This window comes from Acanthaster planci, linkage group LG18, assembly GCF_054643075.1.
Source record: "Acanthaster planci isolate LZ-2023a linkage group LG18, COTS_SCS, whole genome shotgun sequence".
NCBI lineage: Eukaryota > Metazoa > Echinodermata > Asteroidea > Valvatida > Acanthasteridae > Acanthaster > Acanthaster planci.
The window spans coordinates 2,692,752-2,712,616 of NC_141794.1; the positions used below are offsets into that span (position 1 = coordinate 2,692,752).

Here is a 19,865-nt window from a genome sequence, read left to right on the forward strand (position 1 = left end):
TCAGACCACACTTTGAGGCCCGTTCGCGACAGAAGTCGGACTTGTCCGAAACAAGACGAAACACCCCCTGGCCCTTAGAGCTACGGCTGACAAAGGTTCCGTTCGCGACAGCAGCCCCAGAACTCCCCTTGGGAAGAGGCGTCGTCGTGAAGGGGAGGGAAAGGAATTTTCAGACGTTGCTGGGAGGTCCCCCCCTGCTCCTGCTTAATCCTACCCCCCCCCCAGGGTGCATGTAAAAATCATAATATTGAAATGGGAGGATTGAGGACAATAAGGGTTAGGGAATAACAACGCAACAAGTCCCGCTTTAATTCTGCGCAATATGAAGCGCACTGTAAATCTACAAATGTTCAGGTTTATCGTTCAGGTTCATGTTTATTGCACTAAAACACTCGAAAAGTCTTCCACAATATACTACAGCCATCGTTAAATTAATGGGCATATTGCTCTTCGATACCAGTTGAACAACTGATCGATCACTAGTCAAGCACAAATGTAAATACAATTGAACAAACAACAATTACTTTTTAGGAAAGGAAAACTAATTAGTCACTTCTCTCCGTAAGTTACAAATTGCTAAATTAAAACAAATAAAAGGAATAACCATTGCGGATAATGTGATTCCAATTGCACAAGATCTATATTAAGTACATTCGTGAGTGACTCTACCAAGACTGTGGTCGAGATCCTGACCATGACCTGGGAAAGAACAGCCGCAGGTAGCCTAAAAGCTCTCTTGATTCCAAAAGCGGATCGAATGAGGTCGTTCTGTTATAGCGCGAAATAATGAACACAACGAAATCTGGACTCAATGGTTTGCACTGCCCATGCCTTGGGGACAAGGTTAGATTAAGGACGGCTCACACTAAAGGACAGAATACAAAAAAAAAACCGCCACAGAGGACAGATTTCAAAGGGGTCAACTTTTTTTGTGACACCACACCCGAGTTGCTCAACTAAGATCCAACTTGCTCTTCGAATTCCATTTTAAAAGGTGCTAAAAAGTCACCAGTTTGAGTCCAGATTCCATCAAGACTTCGATTTGATTACAAAAAAGTCTGGGATGGACCCCAGGCTCTAGTTAGGCCCGGTGTACAATAAGATTTGGACGTGGTGAAAAAAGGGGCTCACAAACCGTGAGGCACATCACTTCACAGCAGGCTGGAAGTCCACAAGAAAAGGGACAGAGTTAATGAGAGTTGACATTTTATATGACACCATGTTATTTAGGCTTTCTTCAAGTCTTGCACTGAAGACAGCTCTGAGTCTCCGACTGCAACACTGCTCACTGACAGTAACTACTTAATAAAATGTAACTAACACTGGCAGGAAGTGACAAGTGCAAATCAACCGAAATAATTACTAAGTTAATTTCCGCATTTGGCCAAAAACTGAAACTTTTCTTTAGTGCATTCTTTTAAACTGTCGGCTTTCATTTTCGAAAATCTTAAAAAACAACAACTTGAGATTGTGAAAATATGGTTTTCTTTTGGCAGGGAAGGGAAAGTGCAGTGCGGGGTCACGTTAAGTGCAACCAAAGTCTTCGACGGAGCCTGATTACACGATGACATACACGGACGTTAAAAACCTACTCTCCGGCAGAATGATGGTTACATAGCTACAATGCAACATACAAAATAAATAGCAGTACAAAATGGTATCAAATGCGCTTCTTGGTACGACAAACTTCAAACCGTTACGGAATTGCACGTTACGTTTGGCAACTAATACAATAATTCAAGTACAAAATTTGGAATAACAAATTCAACTGATCGTTAAATAACTGAAAGATACAATGGTTGTTGGCAAGAAATTAAAGCTTCGGGCAAGTCATGAATGCCAAGCCTCTCACGATGCGCCCACAAAGTAGGAGTTCGTGTGCACATTTCATGCACACCACAATCACTTGAAGACCTTCTGAGTTTACTTTCAAAAAGCTTGACCCATATAAATGCTCAACAAATATATAAATGAATTCTATAATTACTCCTAAAGTTACCAGATGATGACATCTACAACAATGAAACCTGCTGTGATCTCTTTTGGCAAGTACGCATTTCAAAACAAGCTCATAATAACTTCTCTCTCCGGTAAAAACCGCTGGCAGTGACTTCGGTGACGAACCTTGCTCTTGTGGAGTTTGTTTTCATGTCGGAACGCAGTACTGATGTGAGTAATGCATTTAAACCAATTCAGTTTCATCTATAACCCTCCCGTTCTATTCTTTCACGCTCTCCCGTTCATTCGCTGGCTCCCAGCAGGCCTAAGCTATTCCCTTTGCTGGAATGCCTCCCTTCTCTATCTTACTGTAAACTCGGAGTCGGAGGTGAAAGCTCTGCAACGGCCCTCAATGGCTCTCCGGCAATATCACAAAAGCAGGAGGGTTAAACGCCAACAAAATGTCAAGATTTTAGACGCCGGGCTATTGTACCACAGTGAGACGTTTCTCACCTTGACACGTAAGGTGCGCGATCAAGTCAACACATATTCTCTGTTAACATTCTCCAATCCACTCAACGACTCACCGCTCTACCCTGTCTACCCGAATACATTTTTTTTTGTATAAATGAATAAAATTTACATTCAAAAGACAAGTAGTTGAGCTATGAGGAGTGACTGACAGCACAGTGTACGACCGTTTGTCTCCAAGAAAGGACTTTTCACTGGTCGATGTGCTACCTACATTACCCTGTAGTTCCCCATCTACCTTTAACTGGGCCTGTTTGTTTCACCACGGATACGGATCGCGATCAGTAATCTGTCACTGGTTCACTGACACCAGAACCTGCCTAATGGATAGCGCGAACCGGCTTGGGATCACTGATTGAGATCCAGATCCCTATGAAGCAAACAGGCCCTAAGTTCCAGGAGGTAAGACGTCTCTGAATACTTTTTTCATAATTAGGTTTAAGGATTATGGACCTCACCGAATCAATGATCTGTTTGTGGCTCCGTTGTCTAGGTTCAGCAACTATTTTGCACTTTGTACGAAAATCCAAGTGCAAACTTTTCACATTTAAAAAAGCCACCCAAAAGAGACCACCTGCCTTGTAATCTATTCGGAGCCTTGGAAAACAGTCGGCGCTTACCTAACTTCTGAACTTACCGTTCCTTGGAGTTGGTCCCTGACTGATGTGCCGCAGCAGGGTCTAGGGTGCCAGGAGGCAAATGGACCCCAGGCTAAGGAGAAGCGACAGACTCCAAGCTGATTGGCCCCCGGCGGGCGCTGCGGTGTTGTAAGTACAGTTGGTGATCTCGTAGTTGGTCGGGACTGGGCAGCGGTTCAGACTGGCCAACGAGGCCGAGACATCCTCGTGGGCGCAGGTGCCGTTGATGATGCGGAAGGCGCCGGTTGCAGATACTCTGCAGGGGATAAGACGCAAAAACCAAAGTAAATGAAGACACATGCTTGCTATGATTTGACGGAGAAAACACAGAAATACTTTTTGAGTTTGGAGACGGATGCCAAGACACAAGCCAAATGTGTAATCAGGGAAAACAATTAACCGTGAGGTTTTCTGAAAAAGGACCTTGATGATTCATCAGCAATAGTTCTGACGATTATTCTTTCTGCAACACTTGTAAATAACAACAAACAAGTAAATAACAGATATTAGGTTTGCTCACTGATGCTGTTCTCGCCTCAATTTGAGGCATATTTCTCCAATTAGCCAACTTTTCCCTGACTGGTTTCCATGATTCACAGGCGCCCAGCAGACGCCTGTTAACAGGCAACAATACCAACCTGTTGGTGATGCGACAGTTGAAGTTAAAGAACAGACTCTCTCTGTAATTCCTCCAGTTCTCGACCACGAGGAGGAAAAGGTTGGTCTTGGGGAGAGCCGTCACGTAGTAGAAACCGGACTTGCAGGCACCGGAAATGTTCCCGATGATCATGCCGCTTGGCTCTGGCAAAACAAGGAAATGAATTGAGGATCAATTTTTCAGAATGAAGTCTTGCTTTTCACACTCCGCAGTATGAAACGTTGCCACAGTACTCACCGAGGACCGAGCTGTTGGCCTGGTAACCCACCACATCCTGGATACAGCCAAACTTGTTGGAGAAGCTGGGAATGGGTCCCCTGTTCTTGTAGTAATCGTCAAGCTCTCCAGGGGTCTTGGCGATGCCGTTGAGATTCACCTGGAGAAGTTTGGATCCGACTGATTCAAACTTTGACAAGTCTATCTCTGACTTTTCTTGAGTTGGTGAAATAAGAGGACCTCATAATGTGTGACCGGGTCCAACAGTATGATTCTTAAGGCCATTTATTTAAGAACTTCAGTATGCAGCGGAAAGAGCCAATTGGGTTCCCTATTTTGATGTACCACTCAGTCTAACATCATGACGACACTATTAAAGCATTAAACGGTGAAAACGTTTAGGGGTTCCCACTGATTTCAGGGGTCCAAGATTCTTTTCAAGGCATCAAGCGGGACGATGGGCAACCTAAGACCCATTTGCATCGTTGGGGTTGAGCGAGCATACTACTGTCAACGTCTAGGACGACGACATTTGATGTCCAGATGGACGGATGCGTCCTGAGAGAGAGAGAGAGGTACCATCTTACCCTCGGAGACGAGGAGGAGAGACTGCAGGATCCCTGGAAGTCGATTGTCTCTGTTCGCACAAAGAAGCGGTGTTTGTAGATCAGCTCCCGCATGATCTCTCCTTCCTTCTTGCCCAGGGAGACCCGGTTGTACTTGGCCGTGTCCAGGTCGCTGATGTGGATGAACTCGGGGTCTATCACGATGTTGGCGGAGTTGTCGAAGAGGTAGCACCTGCAACAAGAGAGGTGGACGGCCGGGTATAACTGACGGCCAAGCTTACGTCAGAGGAATCCCGTTGATCAAGCACATTTTTAACATCCTTGTCAATGGATTCCGATCTTCATTTCCAACCCTGGGTGGGAGCTGTTTCGTTTGGGGGTCATGTCGTCACCGTCGCCACAAAGTGACGCCAATATGGCTTTTGAGGAAAAACAGGTTTTCGAGATAATCGCCAGAGAAGTCTTTCCTTAATAAAAACTTACCAAAATAAGTATTTTGAGACAACTTTGTGTAACAAAAATCCCTTAAATGATTCTTTGATGTCTGATTGTTCACTTAACCCGAGTAACTGGTAGGAAAACAGGGGTTAATTAGCAAAGGTTAACGTCATTTCGTGAAAATGAAAATCCCAGATGACCTACTTTTCAGCCGTTTCTTTGCAATAAGTTTTATTCATGTTCAAAGGACGTTAAGCAGTGCGTCTGTTAGTGAAAATGCAAAATGCTGTTTCCAAGATGTTTGACTTCGGCAGCATGAATGTAACTATGACATTAATGATGTTTTGTTTCTGGGAGCACGTCAAAATGGTAAAGCATGATATTGTAAAAGAGAATATTGAAAACAATTGGAAATTGACAAAAATTCATTTTGGGACATTAAGCTTCACTCAATGAGAACGGTGATGATGTGTGCGGATCAAACGTTTAAAATGTGACAGCACGGATAGTGGATAAAATAAAACCGACTTATAAGGTGGCACGTATCCTTGTCAAAGAACAAAGCGTTGAGTTTCCATCTACAGATCTGTCCACATGGGGCAATTGGATGTAGGTTCCTGAGACACGTTGTGCGCTCCGTGGAGCTAGTTGCAACAGGATAAATTCATGACAGGAAACCTCGTTTGGTTCTGTCAACACGGCCGCGGGTTGCTTGAGTTAAGTGTCTGGCAGCCGATCTAGTCTGCCGAACGGCGGAAAACAGAAAGCAAAACGGTGAGGTGTGGAAACCTCAATAGGGTCGCGGTCTCGTGGACAAGAGGGGACTGGAGTGGACAACGTGACGTGTTGTACCTCGTCATGCAATCTGGTAACCCGTCGGGGCATGGGTAGGTGTCCAGGCAGGACAGCGGCATGTCGACGTCCTGCATGATCTCAAACACGTTGTTGTGGAAGTCGTTGTACAGGATGTCCAGCGACGTGACGGCCTCTACCTTCACCGACGCACAGCGCGTCGTGTCCGACAAGTTTCCAGCCTTGCTCCTGTAGCATCGGGCTGGCAACAAAAACACGACGTCTCAATTCAGATCACACCTGACGTAAGTGATCAAAAGAACTATACCTTACACTGCTTCTTAGAAGCATGGCTACAAGAAACATGCTGGGAAATGTTCGGTGTGGCAGTTGTTCGGGATAACTACTTTTTGCTGGCAAAGCCTAGAGCTGTCTCCTCTTTCAAACACATTTCACGCAAAATTACCATGTCGCCTGTGTTGCGATGGCTAGCGCAGTTTGCTTGAATCGGTTCCCATGTGAAATCGCATGTGATATTTACCTGTCTTTCACTGGTTCCCACGGCTTAAAACATAACATTGAGAATGGCCGGGAGCCAGTCTGTAGCTCACTCCCAAACATTGCGCATGTCTTTATGCAACACCATAAGGAAAAAGTCAGACAAAGTTTAGAAATGACTAGCCTGCTCAACATCACTGATGACGACTCTTCTAAATATAGTCCCAAAAACCAATATTTGGTTGTGAATGTTTATTTTCTGCTTAAATGCATTTATTTTAAGATCCAAATGCACAGTCTTTGTGGCTTTGTAAGTTTTTCCAAGAGAAACGGACAGTTTGGAAGGTATCTGAATTGTTGCCAAGAAATAAAGTTCCCTTCCTCACCGGAAATGCAGTCAGCGTCGGTGCTGCATTTGCAGCCGCCTGGCTTCTTGCCGTCCAGCTGGTTGCAATGTGCCTCATCCACCGACGGCATCCCCTCGAAGACGGCTTGCGAGACGCTGATGATCTTGCCCACGCCAGCTGAGTCCATGTAGGCAGTGGAGATGGATGTCTTGTCCGAGTTGGTGATCACGCGGTGGTACCACGGCCGCCTGATAATGAAGACAACCAACGTGTCAAATTTTTTTTCGGGGGGGGGGGAACTCTGGGATTTCGAGATGATAAAAATCACCTAAACTTTTCCATGGCCAAATTATTGAGAATTTACTGAATTATACATCTCTTTAGAAGTGTGGATTAAACAAAGCCGTGTGACAGTTTTGACTCGGTGTTCTTATCTGCCTTGAGTTGAAGCGCACCCTCACTGGTGAAAGAAAGACTGACCAGTGCCATGTTTTCCAACCGGGTTCTTGCAAGCTTTCGCCATGCATGCCAAGACCATACATTCAAGAACAATTTCGTTGCACGCACTCGGCGTGCCCCGAGTCAACAAACACGCATTAATTTGAGCGCCTATGGGGGTGACTTCCTACCAAAGGACTGTCAATTTCATTTAAAAACCCACCCTCTTTAGTTCCCACTCTGAGCTTTAGGATGACAACATTCCACCGTATTTCCACGGCCAAATTATGCAAACCAACGACTTTCTCCATCAAAATGACGAACACGAGAATATCAAAGTCTCCTGAGAAGTGCACAATCAACAACCACACCATCTAACAGTTTAGTTGGTCTTACTTGGTGGGGTCGTAGTATCTCTTGGACCGATGACCCGGGTAAGTCCGGAAGACCCCGCTGCGACATCCGATGTAGGTCCACTTCACGTCTTTCAGCATCTTCTTGTTGCGACTTCGCCAGATCTTCTCAATTTGGGACGTGATGAGAACGTCCGCTCTGCACAGCAAAAGATCCAATTCCACGAGGTCACACTCCAATTTCAAAATGTCTTTGGCAAGTTTCGGCCCCTGCAGGGTGCACGTTTGCACTGGGTTCTCTTCAGGCCATCGCTCTCATAAATGAATACCTTGGTCTTAAAAGCCTGGTTTTTATACCATTGTGACCACCTGTAGTTGGGAACTTATTTCACGGCAGAAAACTGTTTCCGACTCCCTTTACACCAAATCTGCACTAGCTCTTTCAAAAGTGACCAAAGAGTCACTGCTCAGTGACTCTTTAGCTCAAAGTTAGCTCGATCCCAGCTCTGATTTTCAACAAGCTGCTTCTACTTCAAAACTGGTTGCAATCCCTCTGCATCGTCTATTGAACGATGGACGGAGCACACTCTCTAAAAACGTCGAGTCCAGAGACCACCGGATCTCTTCGAAACTTATCTAGAGATCTACGGTGTGCTACCGGACATCTTCGTCTCGTCACCAGCACCGGCCTTCTTTCTGCCCAGCAAACCCCCTTTTGTCCAATCTCACCTGATGCCTCGGTGGAACTTGTTCTTCTTGTCTTCCTTGGGGCAGCCCAGGTCCGGCTCGTAGCTGTTGATGAACTTGTGGGCGGCCACCGTCTTGGCTGCCAGGTCGTCGTCCACCAGGTAGAGGTTGGGGTCGCAGTAGCAGCGGGGGGCCAGGAAGAAGCTGGAGTAGAGGTAGGAGACGCGCAGGTCGGGGTACTTGGGCTCGTTATAGAACACCTGCATCTTTTCAAATTCACCTGCGTTAAAAGCAAATAATAAACAAATAAAAACAACAACAGCAAAACCAAAACGAACTCCCGGTCAGAAATTTCCAAAGACTGAAAACAAGACATTTATTTATTCCGCTGGTAAAGGAGCGTCCAGTAATGTAACTAGGATGAAATTTTTTAGAGGGATGGGCGTTGTTCCCAATGTATTCCAAGTAGGAACAGTGAATGAATGGAACAACTGATCTTCTTGAAACCTTCTATGGTGCTTCTTCAGGGAGTCAGCGTTCACCTCAGGGTTATCACTACAATCGCTGAAGGTGCGTCTTTCCAGGAGATGGTCATTTTTTAACAATGGAAAGGATGAGAAAAGAAAATTTTGCAAACTGATGGGATTCAATGATGGCCAGGTCCCTGAGGGGTGGTGGGAAAATTGTGGAAAAAAACAGATGCCCAAGTAAACCCTAACTCCCTAGGGTGTGTGCAAAATCATATCAAAATTGGAGGATTCAGGACTGTTGGGGTTAACGAGCCCCATGACCCATGCTGTGCTGGCTTCCGGGACGAGAATAAAGCAAGAAAGGACAAAGGCAACTACCTGGGAGCTCTGCTCTGCCAAGGGTGCTGTTGTATTCTTTCAGGAGGTTGAAGTAGCTGGTCGGTTGGAGGTGCGATCGGTCTTTGGGCTCCTGGGCTCGCCGGAAAATCTGGAAAACGAGTCGAGATGGGTGTTTTTCATGGACTTGTGCCTCTTACTGATATTTCCAAAGATGGATTGTTGAAGCACCGGTTCTCAATTGGGATCATGCATTGTCCCATTTAGGAATGGCCAATATGGGGAGTTAATATTGTTTCCCTCAACCAAGTACGATCCAACAGGGCATTAAATGTGTGTGCGGAAGCATATCGCTATCAATACGTAACATTTGGAAGAACTTCTTAAAATTTTGAATTCACCTCCAAATTGGAGTGGCTGGCATTTTTCGACACTTCTGAGCTGAAGTCAAGTCATTTAGCCGTGGCCAAATGGGAAAACTCCCGAGTATCTCTTAACGTGAGAGTCGAATATAAAGTAACCCAGAGACATCACTTACTTCGTCGGTTTTGGCGAGGCTGAAGGCTAGCGAGTAGTCAGTTTTGTCCAGGTGGGTGTAATGGTATGTTGCCTGCATGACTTGGCGCTTGACACCGTCAGAAAAACTACCCTAAAAACAGACAGAAAAACATTGCTGCAAAATTACCATCAAGGCCAAAAGGACAACTCGCTTTTTTTTTTTGGTGAAAATATTTACAGAACCAACAAAATTGGCTTGGGAGTTTTGTTACTTGAGAAAAAACTTCAAGATGAAACAGAGTACGAACCATAACCTTTATACTTTTTTAAGAGGAATATCAATATTGCAGCTGAGACAATCACGAGACCAGTCATGAGCAAGGGGTTGAACAGAGAGGAAAACACACTTTTGTTACAATTCATATGAATAGCGTATAACTTGAATTCAGACAGTAGGTCTGCTACCGGTCTGAGCGTGAAGTTGCCACAATGAATTTCGCCAGTGGGTTCATGCAGAGTGAAAGACGTCCGTGGCAGCCTTGTGGGACGGCTGCAAGCCTTTCCCTACCGACACAGCGTGACAACTCTTGGGTATGGACATACCTTGGGAACCCCTCGCTGGGCATTCATGATCTCGATGTCCCCCGTCTCTCCCTTCAGCATGGCATCGATGACGGCGCTGAACTCTTCCGGTTGGCCGTTGGGTTGCTCTAGCTGCCTGATGGGGACCAGAATAGGATCCTCCAGGAGCTGTGCGTGGGAACGAGAGGTGAAGAATCTAAACTATTTGTGACGACTGCTTGGTGTTTCATCATTACGCAGGCCGCGTTGAAATTGCTTAGCAGCGGCTGCAAATAATGTGTGTTCTTATGGCAGCCAATTCTTAGCGGCTTTGTCCAAGTCCCATAGGACGGGTGTTATTGCAAGTCACAGCCAAGTAAATTGGGATATGGTCCAATGCTGCTTGATCTGCCCTCTGATCCCACATGTTCTTTTTTGCAGCTTCTGAAAAGCGTGATGACCGAGGGGGATGCAAACTTTACTTACATCACTACTAGGCTTCAGGAGAGGGTGGAAGATCGTTCCTCCGTAGTTATCGATCAGGAACGCGTAGACGGATCCCCACTGCTCGTTGACGATGAGATTCTCAATTTCTTCCAAGGGGCAGTCCACACCGACCACGCCGAGAAGCCTGCCGACAAACAAATGTAACGAAGAGAGAGCCGTGCTAGTGCTAGCACAACACACAGAAGTTACAATAGTGATGGCCTCTAACCTGGCATGGCTCGTAACTGACTCCAGCCGTTCTACTGCATTCAAGAGAAGCAATTTGCTTTTGTATAAAGACTTTTATTTTTTTTTCCAAGAATCTAGAGATGAATGTTGCACCAGAGACACAAAATGAAAAACTCACATTCTGAGCTTGTCGTGGGCCTACCCTGAATCTGTTGAAATCTGAGACAGTAATCCCCTGTCTGTCAAGCTCGACTACTGACGGTGCCTCTCACAAAGGGGCTTTTCAGTCCCGAATACATCAACTTCGAGCTTAACAAAATGTCTGGGTTTTGGCAGACACGGGAATGTCAGCGTTATGCAGACTTTTCAAGAAAATTGTATGGAAAATGTGACAGATGACTCAGAAGACCAGGATGAGAAATATCGGTTATAACAGGAAGATTGTGAATGCAGCAATGACCAGCTCACTTCTCGGTGCGATCACTGATGACAGGTATCGCGTGCGTGACCATCTGCTTCAAGCCGAAGGCGTCGATGTACGGCGCCGTCCACTTCCCCTCAAAATCTTTGGTCTTCTGGGAGTTGGAGGAGAGGAAGTTGAAGTAGTCCCGCATCTTGCCGATCAGGTTCTCCCCGTCCGTCAGCTTCTTGAAGTAGCCCCGGTTCTTGCAGGCCAGGCGGCCCGGGAAGATCTCGCCGTCGTCGACCGTGCCGTAGCTGAAGATGCGAGCCTGCTCAGAAGGGGACAAACTGAATACGTCATGCATAGTTCATAATCCACACAATCCACAACACTGATTGGTGGATCTACACACTCTGTGGATAGTGCTGGGCCACTGGTTGATCCTGAATGAAATCTCACATTTTACCTTCCTTTTCAAAGACTTTACGCCAATATAATTTACAATGGCATGATCGTTGGAGGGACTGACATTTCGATCTAAGCCACGTCATTCTGAAAGGGCAAACCAGTGAAATTAAGCCCCACTGAAGAACTGAATAAAATCTTTCATCGGCTAGTTCTACTCGGAATGGTGTAAATAATTTCAATTTTGGGTGAAATCTGATAACTTTACTCTCTGCCACATTCAACTTTACAGTTGACATATCTGAATAAGTAATCCATCTGACGCTGAAACCTGCCCCCTGCATATTTTCACGAGTACATACCTGCGGTTTGGCGGCAGCATTCAACTCGTCCACCCGGTCCCACACTTTGTGCCAATCGTACTTGCAGATGGGTCCTGGCACGTACCCGCTTCGTGTGTAATAACCTAGGGCGGTGATGCAAATGTGTCATTCACAGAATCGTACAGAAAATCCCTGCAACACGATTACGACTTAAAAAGGTCGCATGCAAGGGCCCTTTGCTGCAAGACCATTTCATGGACTTATTTGGTCGGGCTCTACAGGGAGTGGCATGGCACCATAAACGTTGAGAGTTCAGAAGTATCGGATTATTAGTCACAACAAGGAAGCGACGGTCACGTATTTTGTAGAATTGTACCGACGAAGTGTCTTATCATGTGCACAGGGCCTACGCATGACAAATAACTCCATGGTGCATGAGAACTATCCTATTCGTTCTTCGCATTGCGACTAACAAATGGGGTCATCATAAATAAATAAGGCGGTGAAAGAACCAACTGGCTGCGGCTAGGAATTACATGCACGTCTATGGGAAGCCGCTGTGGCCGCTGGAGCCAGCGGCTTACATAGGGGCAACTGTAACTTTGAGCCGCAGCCATAAATTTTGGACATCGGTCAATCTTTGTACCTGGTCCACAGCGGACCGTCTCTCCGTCGGTGTCTTTGCCGTCCGTCACCAAGATGATCAGGGCTTGGCAACCGGTGCGAGATTTGCCAGAGAGCAGCTCAAATGCCTTTTCAAATCCTCGTCTGTAAGTTCGAGAAAGTAAACAGTATATTGAAATTGGGTTCATTTTCGTCTCGTTTGGATGCAAACTTGGGCTATTTTGACGGCATCTCAATTTGAAGTTTAGCTTTTGTAACAGGTATTTACAAAGAAAAAACAAAAAACCCTTGATGTAAGGGAAAAGGGACCACACTGCTTGCTCACTTCAGTTCGCTAGTTCCTTGTGGCTTCAGCTCCCCTGTCTTCTCCTTCAAGTCTTTCCTATGGGCGGTGGTTGCGGGTACCAGACGGTCATCTTTGCAACTCAGGACGGTCGTGTTGAAGGGATACCAGCTGCAATGTGCGCAGTCAAATACAATAGAGCGTGAACAAACTACAGAGATGAGTCTTCCCACTAACTCTAGCTTGGATTCTGGCAGCTCAGTTAGTTACATTTCTAATCTCACCACTCGTGAACTTTCATTTGTAATCTTAATCACTGGAGTAAGTACTCGTTCTCTGATGGCATCTTGCCAGCTTAGGTTAAAGGCCTCACCATGTAAGACTTGTAACGTATGCGGAGAGAGAGAGAGCATTGATGGTGGCTGGTCCTCAGCTTTTGGACCAGTCACCCGATCACGAGATGTTAGAAAACACAATGTGGTGTTTCAAAATCAAGTGGAACTCTTTTCATTTAAGAATCAATTTAGGGGGATGGAAATTGTTGTCCATTGTTCTGTGTTACTAAAACCAGAGTGTGATGAATGCCGGCCAGATGGACAACCTTGGCTTGTGACTTTACTCTTTTCAAACTGTTACACAATTTTTTTACTTCAGTGAGTTCCATCTCTTTTTACATTATCTGTTTACATGTTTGAATGTTTCAGTGAAAAAAGTTCCAAACCCGTTTACAGATTTTCCAAAATGTTTCAACAGAACTACCCCTGTAGAGGTTTACGTTTTGATTAATGCAATCTTGAGTTCGTTTTTATTATAACGATACATGTACAAATGTAATCAGATTTTTGGAACGCTTTACAGCTGGGTCATATCAAAGGAATACCATGACTTTGTCACCGGAACTTTGTGTCAACTATTCACACCGCATACAATTTGTTGTGTTTAACGTTTTCAATGACACCGTGGTTAGGGTGGGACGTTTAAACGGTAAGGGAACATTTTCTGAACATTTTCAAATTTCTTTGTCAGATACTTTCCCCAGTTTTCCCTAAGAAACTGGCTCAGTGGTCCAGTCCATTGGGCCCGACCTAAGTAAGACATGTCATATGAGTGTCAAATCGAATGCAGTCATGCTTGCGCGAGGAAGTGGGGAAGGGAGGGGGGGCAGGAGTAATCGAATGCACTGTGTGTGAATGATGCACTTACTCGCCAACCTCGTCCCAGTGACTCGCCCGAGCACAGATCACATTGACATAGTCCTGCTTGGTAAGCGTGTCCAAGATGATGCGTACGACGGACACAGCGATTTCAAACTTCTTGCCCTGCATGGAGGTACTACCGATGACAAACAAAATGACAAACAAAATGACAAACAAAATGACAAACAAAACAACAATGAAACAAACAAAAGCTACAATTGCACAATCAAAACTTGCCACCATTAATTCAGACCGGATCTTAGAAAACAAAGTCACAAGGTAATTTACTTTTAGTACTCCGACATTCAGCAAGTCTCTTTTCAAGGTCAACTCGCTCGAGAGCAGCTCTGACAATACATGATTCGTGTTACTAGTGAGCATTTAATTTCAACTTCAGAATTCATTCTTTAAGTCTGACTTCATCTCTGAACTTGAACCCATGCTCAACATCACCCTATCAGAATAACACAGTGCTAGGCTGAATAGTTCCGAATCCATGAAAACCAAACCCTACAACACCGGTTAGATCTAACTACGAGTTGCGAAGAAACAACTCACGAATATCTCCATGGTTACCTGCAGTCTATCATGATGACGACGTCCTTTGGGTCACTGGTTCCCGTGATGTACCACGGGCGGACACGGGGATCGTAGTCATTGTAGAACCCCGCAAAATTCCGATGCCACTCCCGACCCGGGAACTTGCGCAAGATGCCTTCCACCGACCCAAAATATTGCCATCTGTGAGAGATAAAACGCACCGACCTTCGCGTAAAACTTCACGATACACAAATAAACCAGCAGGAATGCCTTTCAATTTCTTGTCCGGAGCTGGAAAGTAAGGTGAGACAAGCCTAAACATACCCTCTTAAGGTCTGAAATAAGACCAACATTTTAAACGAAAAAGCCTATAGTCAGGCTTTTTCCTGAAAACTGGCATCCCTGAAACAGGAAACAAAGTGTTTCAATCTGCAAAACAAACAGAGACTTTTCGGAAACCGAAAAATTTCTTGAACCCTCAGCTTTCTTTGCTGGAACATTTTTGAATCCTTCAAAATTCCCCAAGGTGCATGAAGCAAATGGCACACTCTTTACACTTCAGTTTTCAAGGGGAAATTGCGGCCCACGAAAAGCAACAGTCGCCGAGCTCTACGTTCCCGCAACTTGCAAAATCCGCGGAGTGGGCTAGAGTAAATACTTTACAGAGACACTAAAAAAAAATTTACAGCTTGATTTCTGTTTGGTTTTTCATTTCTTGAGGGGGGAAGATGAATTCTGGTACATCACCTGAGCGAGGAATCGTTGTTGAAGTTACTGATGAAGACATCATCCAGGTCCTTGGTGTAGTAGACGGCGTTCACCGTGCCCTGGCTCTTACGTGGCACCTCGTCAGAGATCTTGACCGTGCTAGACTCGGTACTGACGGCTTGCCGAAAGTAGCTAGACACCCAAACAGCGACAAATATCCGACAAGTTCCAAATATTTGTATTCAAGTTTTCACAAATCAGATATTATTAGACCCAGGATATTCTGAATGTGAAGAGTTCTGTAGAAATTAAAATGAGATCATGCAGCGAGAAAAAAATGGAAAAGCTAGTCTAACTCTTCCTCAGTACTGCACAAGTCTGTCAAAGAAAATTTCCGCTATGGTAACAACAGAATTCTCAATGGTCCATCCTTTAAAAAGTGGAGATGTGCCAGTCTGGTGTTGCGCTTCATACTGGGCTTGGACTCTCTGATGCATAAACATACGGAGACAATTCTACTAGCAATCTGATCCGAGTTCCCACGCTTGCCGGTAGAATACTAAGAACCTTGCCTTTATTTAAGTTTGGAGCAATGTGAGGAATTTTGCCGGCTGAAGGATAGGCGGACTTCAGGCTTGGTTTTTTTCCGCATATGAAGCAAGATGTGGATCGGAGAGCACCTCCCCCCCATATTTGTGTTGGTCACTGTTTGATCGGAATCTCAGGAATTCTTACAGACTTCTAGGGGGGATGTGTTAGGTAACAATAGTCTAGAGTGTGTATAGGGAGTGGACAGTTAAGGGGATACCCTTCCGTCCCATATCTTGCTGGGTTTATTTGTCCAACCTGTTCAAGCATGTCTCAATCTGTTTTCATGCTAAGACTCAAAGCTCTACCTCGAGTTGTAAACATGTATTCTTTTGAGACTGTGGCTTTTTCGAGGAATGGCCGAACTCACGCATTGTACTCCAATCTGGGCAAGCGGCCTGGTATGTCCGAGTCCCTGTAGACTTCCTTCGGCATCTGTGGGAGTGACCTGTAGACAATCTTCCCCAAGTTGTCGTCGTGAAGCCGCTTGACAGCATTGGCAATGCGCTGGACGGAAAGAAACAATTGATAATCGTTACCCACTTCTTTCTTTTTTTAGTTACTGACCAGCTTGCTTGCACGTGGGGAGCAGACGGGGGATGCCGACTGGGTCGAGAGATGTACCAGGTTGGAGTCGGCTGACTGCGCAAGACCTGGCAGGAAACCGTTTCTGCCAACATGCGACTGCTGGGTGTGAATGCAGAAGACGGGAGGGACCGAACTAGGTGGAGGGCCATCGCAGGAGGAGCCACGGCCAACCCGGCGCAAACTGGACGACGGCCTCAAAAGTGATGATGATTACTGACCAGCAGGATGGTGAATTTTGTCTCTAAGTGAAGTTGCAAACCACTTACTCACAAGTTGGCTTTATTGAATAGAAAGTGAGGTCACTTTTCTAAATTGGACACCCGAAAAAACGAAAAAGGAAAGCAATAAAATAAATGGTAATTTCAGATGTGTGGAGAATTAAAGAAAATGTTTTTACCCAAATCTGAAGAGAATAAAAGCAAAGTATGGAGTTCAAAATATGGCACTGACAAGGATGTGGCCCTGCATAAGGTTCATACTCAGAGCTCATTGGCCGACTGGGCACTAGGCCTGACCTTGGCAACGTCCTCCTTGCGGGCAAAGTAGCTGTCTAGCAGTTTCTTGACGTGAGCCACGATGTTGCTGGCGTTCTTCTTCTGCAGGATGTAGTCGGCGTTGTCATAGTAACTCTGGGTGTACTCTGTCTTCAGGCCGTCACTGGCCAACTGCCAAAACAGTGAGGGGATGGGAGAGGCCGAAACTGGGTGAGTAATCTTGAAATGCAAGAAACTTGCCTTGTGGAAACTGTTAAGGGGCCCAATGACTGACAGAAAAGGCAAACGGGTGTGCCAAATTGGAATATCTTTGCACATCACAGCCTAATATTCAGCTACCGTAATGTGTCACTTAGGCCCAGAAGGAGCCATCGACCTTTTTCCCTTCAGTTTTTCATTTTATTTTGAAACTTACATCTATTTATTTTGACTTGGTAATGTTTCCAAAACACTATGTGGAGAAAAAAAGTTAAAACCTGTTCATTGATGGGGTTAAAACCACTAATCAGATACAAAATATCAAGAAATTAATCAAGAAAATCTGCAATCTTGGAAACCATGCATGCTTTCTGCCCAAATTGAGAAAAATCCTGAGAAACCGATTTGATTTTACTCAGCCTTACCTGTAAGATGTAATTTTGAATGAGGGTGGCCCAATTTTGTACATGTCCCACCAAGCGCCCACCTCCATCCTCCACAGCGTAGCTATAACCGGGCCCCTCGTCGTGACTGATCTCATTGTAATTCAGAGCCTCCGTGTACGGCAGCATCATCATCACCACGGCAACCATGCAATGGCACAGGAAGACAGCAGTTCCCTTGGCAACCATCTTATTTTTTTCAGTTACTTTAGAGTTATTTTTAACGAGTACTGTAAAACTGAGACTCTGGATAAATTTTATTCAGTACTGGAAATGGAATGACTAGTTTGCAAGCATCATTTCTAGATTTTTTTTTTTCAAATACATTTCTCTAAACGTAATTTCAAATCGTCCAATTGTCTCATGCTCAAATGCTGACCGAAACGATTTGCACATTATCCAAAAGCAATCAGACAATATGTCACATCAATGATACGTTTTTGGTCACCGGGGAGGGTTTGGTATTATAATGTCCTTGACGATGATCACTTGATGCTGTGAGCGCAGACATCGACACAACTATGAGTATGATCACAATGGATGAAATAGTGTGTATGATGTCAGTGTTGCTCCATGTTGCTGGCACCCGGGGCACAGAACTCTTACTGTGTGCATTCCCTGTATAAGAGGTTAAAAAATCAACAAATGTTAATACCTAGACATGTCTAGAATTAATATTCAGGGTTGTATATTTGGGGATCCCCCAGTTTGTTCGTCATTTTTATCTTGTAAAACTGGGCAACCCCCCCAAAAAAACCAAAACCAAAAGCAAGCTGACCCTATTTTTTTGGACATTTGGAATGGTAACTTGTGAGAAAATGTTATTTTCTTACTGATAAACGAGCCATGCAAATTTGAATCCAACATGCGTGCTATGTTAAAGCTCATACTTTCCCCTCATAATTTTCCTCAAAACTAAAGAACGTTGCCCTCTTTTTACATCAACCCTGACATTACAGTTTTTGAGCATAATTTCACGGTCATCCACCAAGGTGAACCAAAAGTTAAAATGTAGGCCTAAGCCTACATGATGTGGGTCTCCCTTCTATAATAGGAACAGGGTCCCATATACAATCCCCTATATTCAGATTCTCGCAGTCCGGATGACGTCACTGAGCCTTGATCCTTTTCTCTGATTGGTCAGTTGGTGGCTATTCCATATTTCACGCTCAAAACTTAAAGGGGCAAATATAGTGTGGTGGTCTATGGGGAAATCTGAATTAGGCCTACTGACTAAACTCTTAATTATTAACCTTAAAAGGCTTTACATTCAACATGTTCAACATGTGCCTGAAATTTCACTATTTATGCGCTATGACTATATCCCACACAGTATCGAAAAGGTTTCAGTTAATTTTAACTTATTGCAGCAAAACAAGATAAAAACATGCAAATCCCTGTACAAAGCGAATGGAGAGATGCCCCTTTGCCCAGACGCCAATAATCATGGAACCTCTGACCGCGCGAATGCCACTGGCATTTTCTTCATTCAATATATTCAGTATGGGGTAACACTTTTCCTACCTCCATGCAGTAACACTGCTTGCTGCTGTTTTTCAAAATTCTGTATAGGTATACATGTACACATGTAGGATATCTGAAACTTGCCATTGACAGAATGACAGCCTGTAAATATGGCAAACATTCCCAGTGTCACAGCTCCACACGGCCAACATGTCCGACAACACGCGATCGATCATCGAATATTAAAAACTTAAAGGTGAGCCATTAGTACTGGACACTAAACATGAAGATTGAAGAGACAAAGACCACTCTCACCGTGTACTTCACTCTTCTGCACAAAGGGTCATTATCATCCGTTTAGCCATACTCAAAAAGTATTTTTTTCCCCGGGATGCAGCTATGGTGCTGGATGATGGCGTACATGACCTTGTGTGACCAAGTCCCATATATATACCTAGCTAATCAAATAACATTGTGAGAGATGCTGAACGGCTGTTCCATGTTTATAAGAGTTAGTTAAGGGGCGGAGTCTTCGCGAGATAGTTGAATATGATGAGACCATCGCATATTTCTCCAACAGTGAAATAAATTGAAAATTCTAGTGTTTTGTTTCATGAACTTCCTTTCTCCGTCATTTCACGCGCGACAGGCCGAGCCTAGTTGCACATTTTAATCGCTTAATTACTAAACACCGCCGCGCAACTTTCAGAACTGACGGTTACTGGCCTGTCTATCTGAACTAACAAGTAAAAGAACAAAAGCCGTTGTTTCATCCCAGACTTCGTTGGTGTCATTTCTCTAATTGAAAATATGTTTGTGTATTGCTTGACTGATCATGCAATACTGTTTCTATGAGGAGTTTGGCAGTACTGCAATACATATAACTATACACAACAATATAGTATATAATCAGTGCTCTGAGTAATGTAATTGCCGAGCTTTCGGTAACTACTGGGTACCTTCGTCAG

General features: G+C 44.6%; 1 protein-coding gene across 2 annotated transcripts; it reads right to left on the reverse strand.

The window, feature by feature from the left end:
• Positions 1 to 349: 349 nt before the first annotated feature.
• LOC110980098 (voltage-dependent calcium channel subunit alpha-2/delta-3-like) lies at positions 350 to 19,366 on the reverse strand. Of its 2 annotated transcripts, none has more exons than XM_022236440.2 (23): positions 19,213 to 19,366; positions 17,416 to 18,051; positions 16,814 to 16,963; positions 16,081 to 16,217; positions 15,162 to 15,314; positions 14,451 to 14,615; positions 13,882 to 14,010; positions 12,721 to 12,849; positions 12,418 to 12,539; positions 11,811 to 11,914; positions 11,109 to 11,371; positions 10,452 to 10,596; positions 10,008 to 10,154; positions 9,445 to 9,555; positions 8,949 to 9,057; positions 8,143 to 8,380; positions 7,457 to 7,612; positions 6,662 to 6,870; positions 5,838 to 6,039; positions 4,569 to 4,779; positions 4,003 to 4,141; positions 3,746 to 3,908; positions 350 to 3,363 (listed from the first exon to the last, which is right to left on the reverse strand). In XM_022236440.2, the coding sequence occupies exons 2-23, from the start codon at positions 17,620 to 17,622 to the stop codon at positions 3,150 to 3,152; spliced, it is 3,603 nt and encodes a 1,200-aa protein (XP_022092132.2). In that variant the 5' UTR covers positions 17,623 to 18,051; positions 19,213 to 19,366; the 3' UTR covers positions 350 to 3,149. The 2 variants fall into 2 exon arrangements, with proteins under 2 accessions (XP_022092132.2, XP_087004864.1); XM_087148738.1 differs by lacking the exon at positions 19,213 to 19,366 and adding an exon at positions 18,958 to 19,186.
• Positions 19,367 to 19,865: the final 499 nt, after the last annotated feature.

Bases quoted from the DNA above. Each gene is read 5' to 3' on its own strand.
- LOC110980098 (XM_022236440.2), bottom strand. From the start codon at position 17,622: ATGGTTGCCAAGGGAACTGCTGTCTTCCTGTGCCATTGCATGGTTGCC. The intron at 15,315-16,080 runs GTGAGTTCGGCC...TTGGGTGTCTAG, and splicing joins CCCAGATTGGAGTACAATGC to CTACTTTCGGCAAGCCGTCA. The intron at 6,040-6,661 runs GTGAGGAAGGGA...TTTTGTTGCCAG, and splicing joins CGACGCTGACTGCATTTCCG to CCCGATGCTACAGGAGCAAG.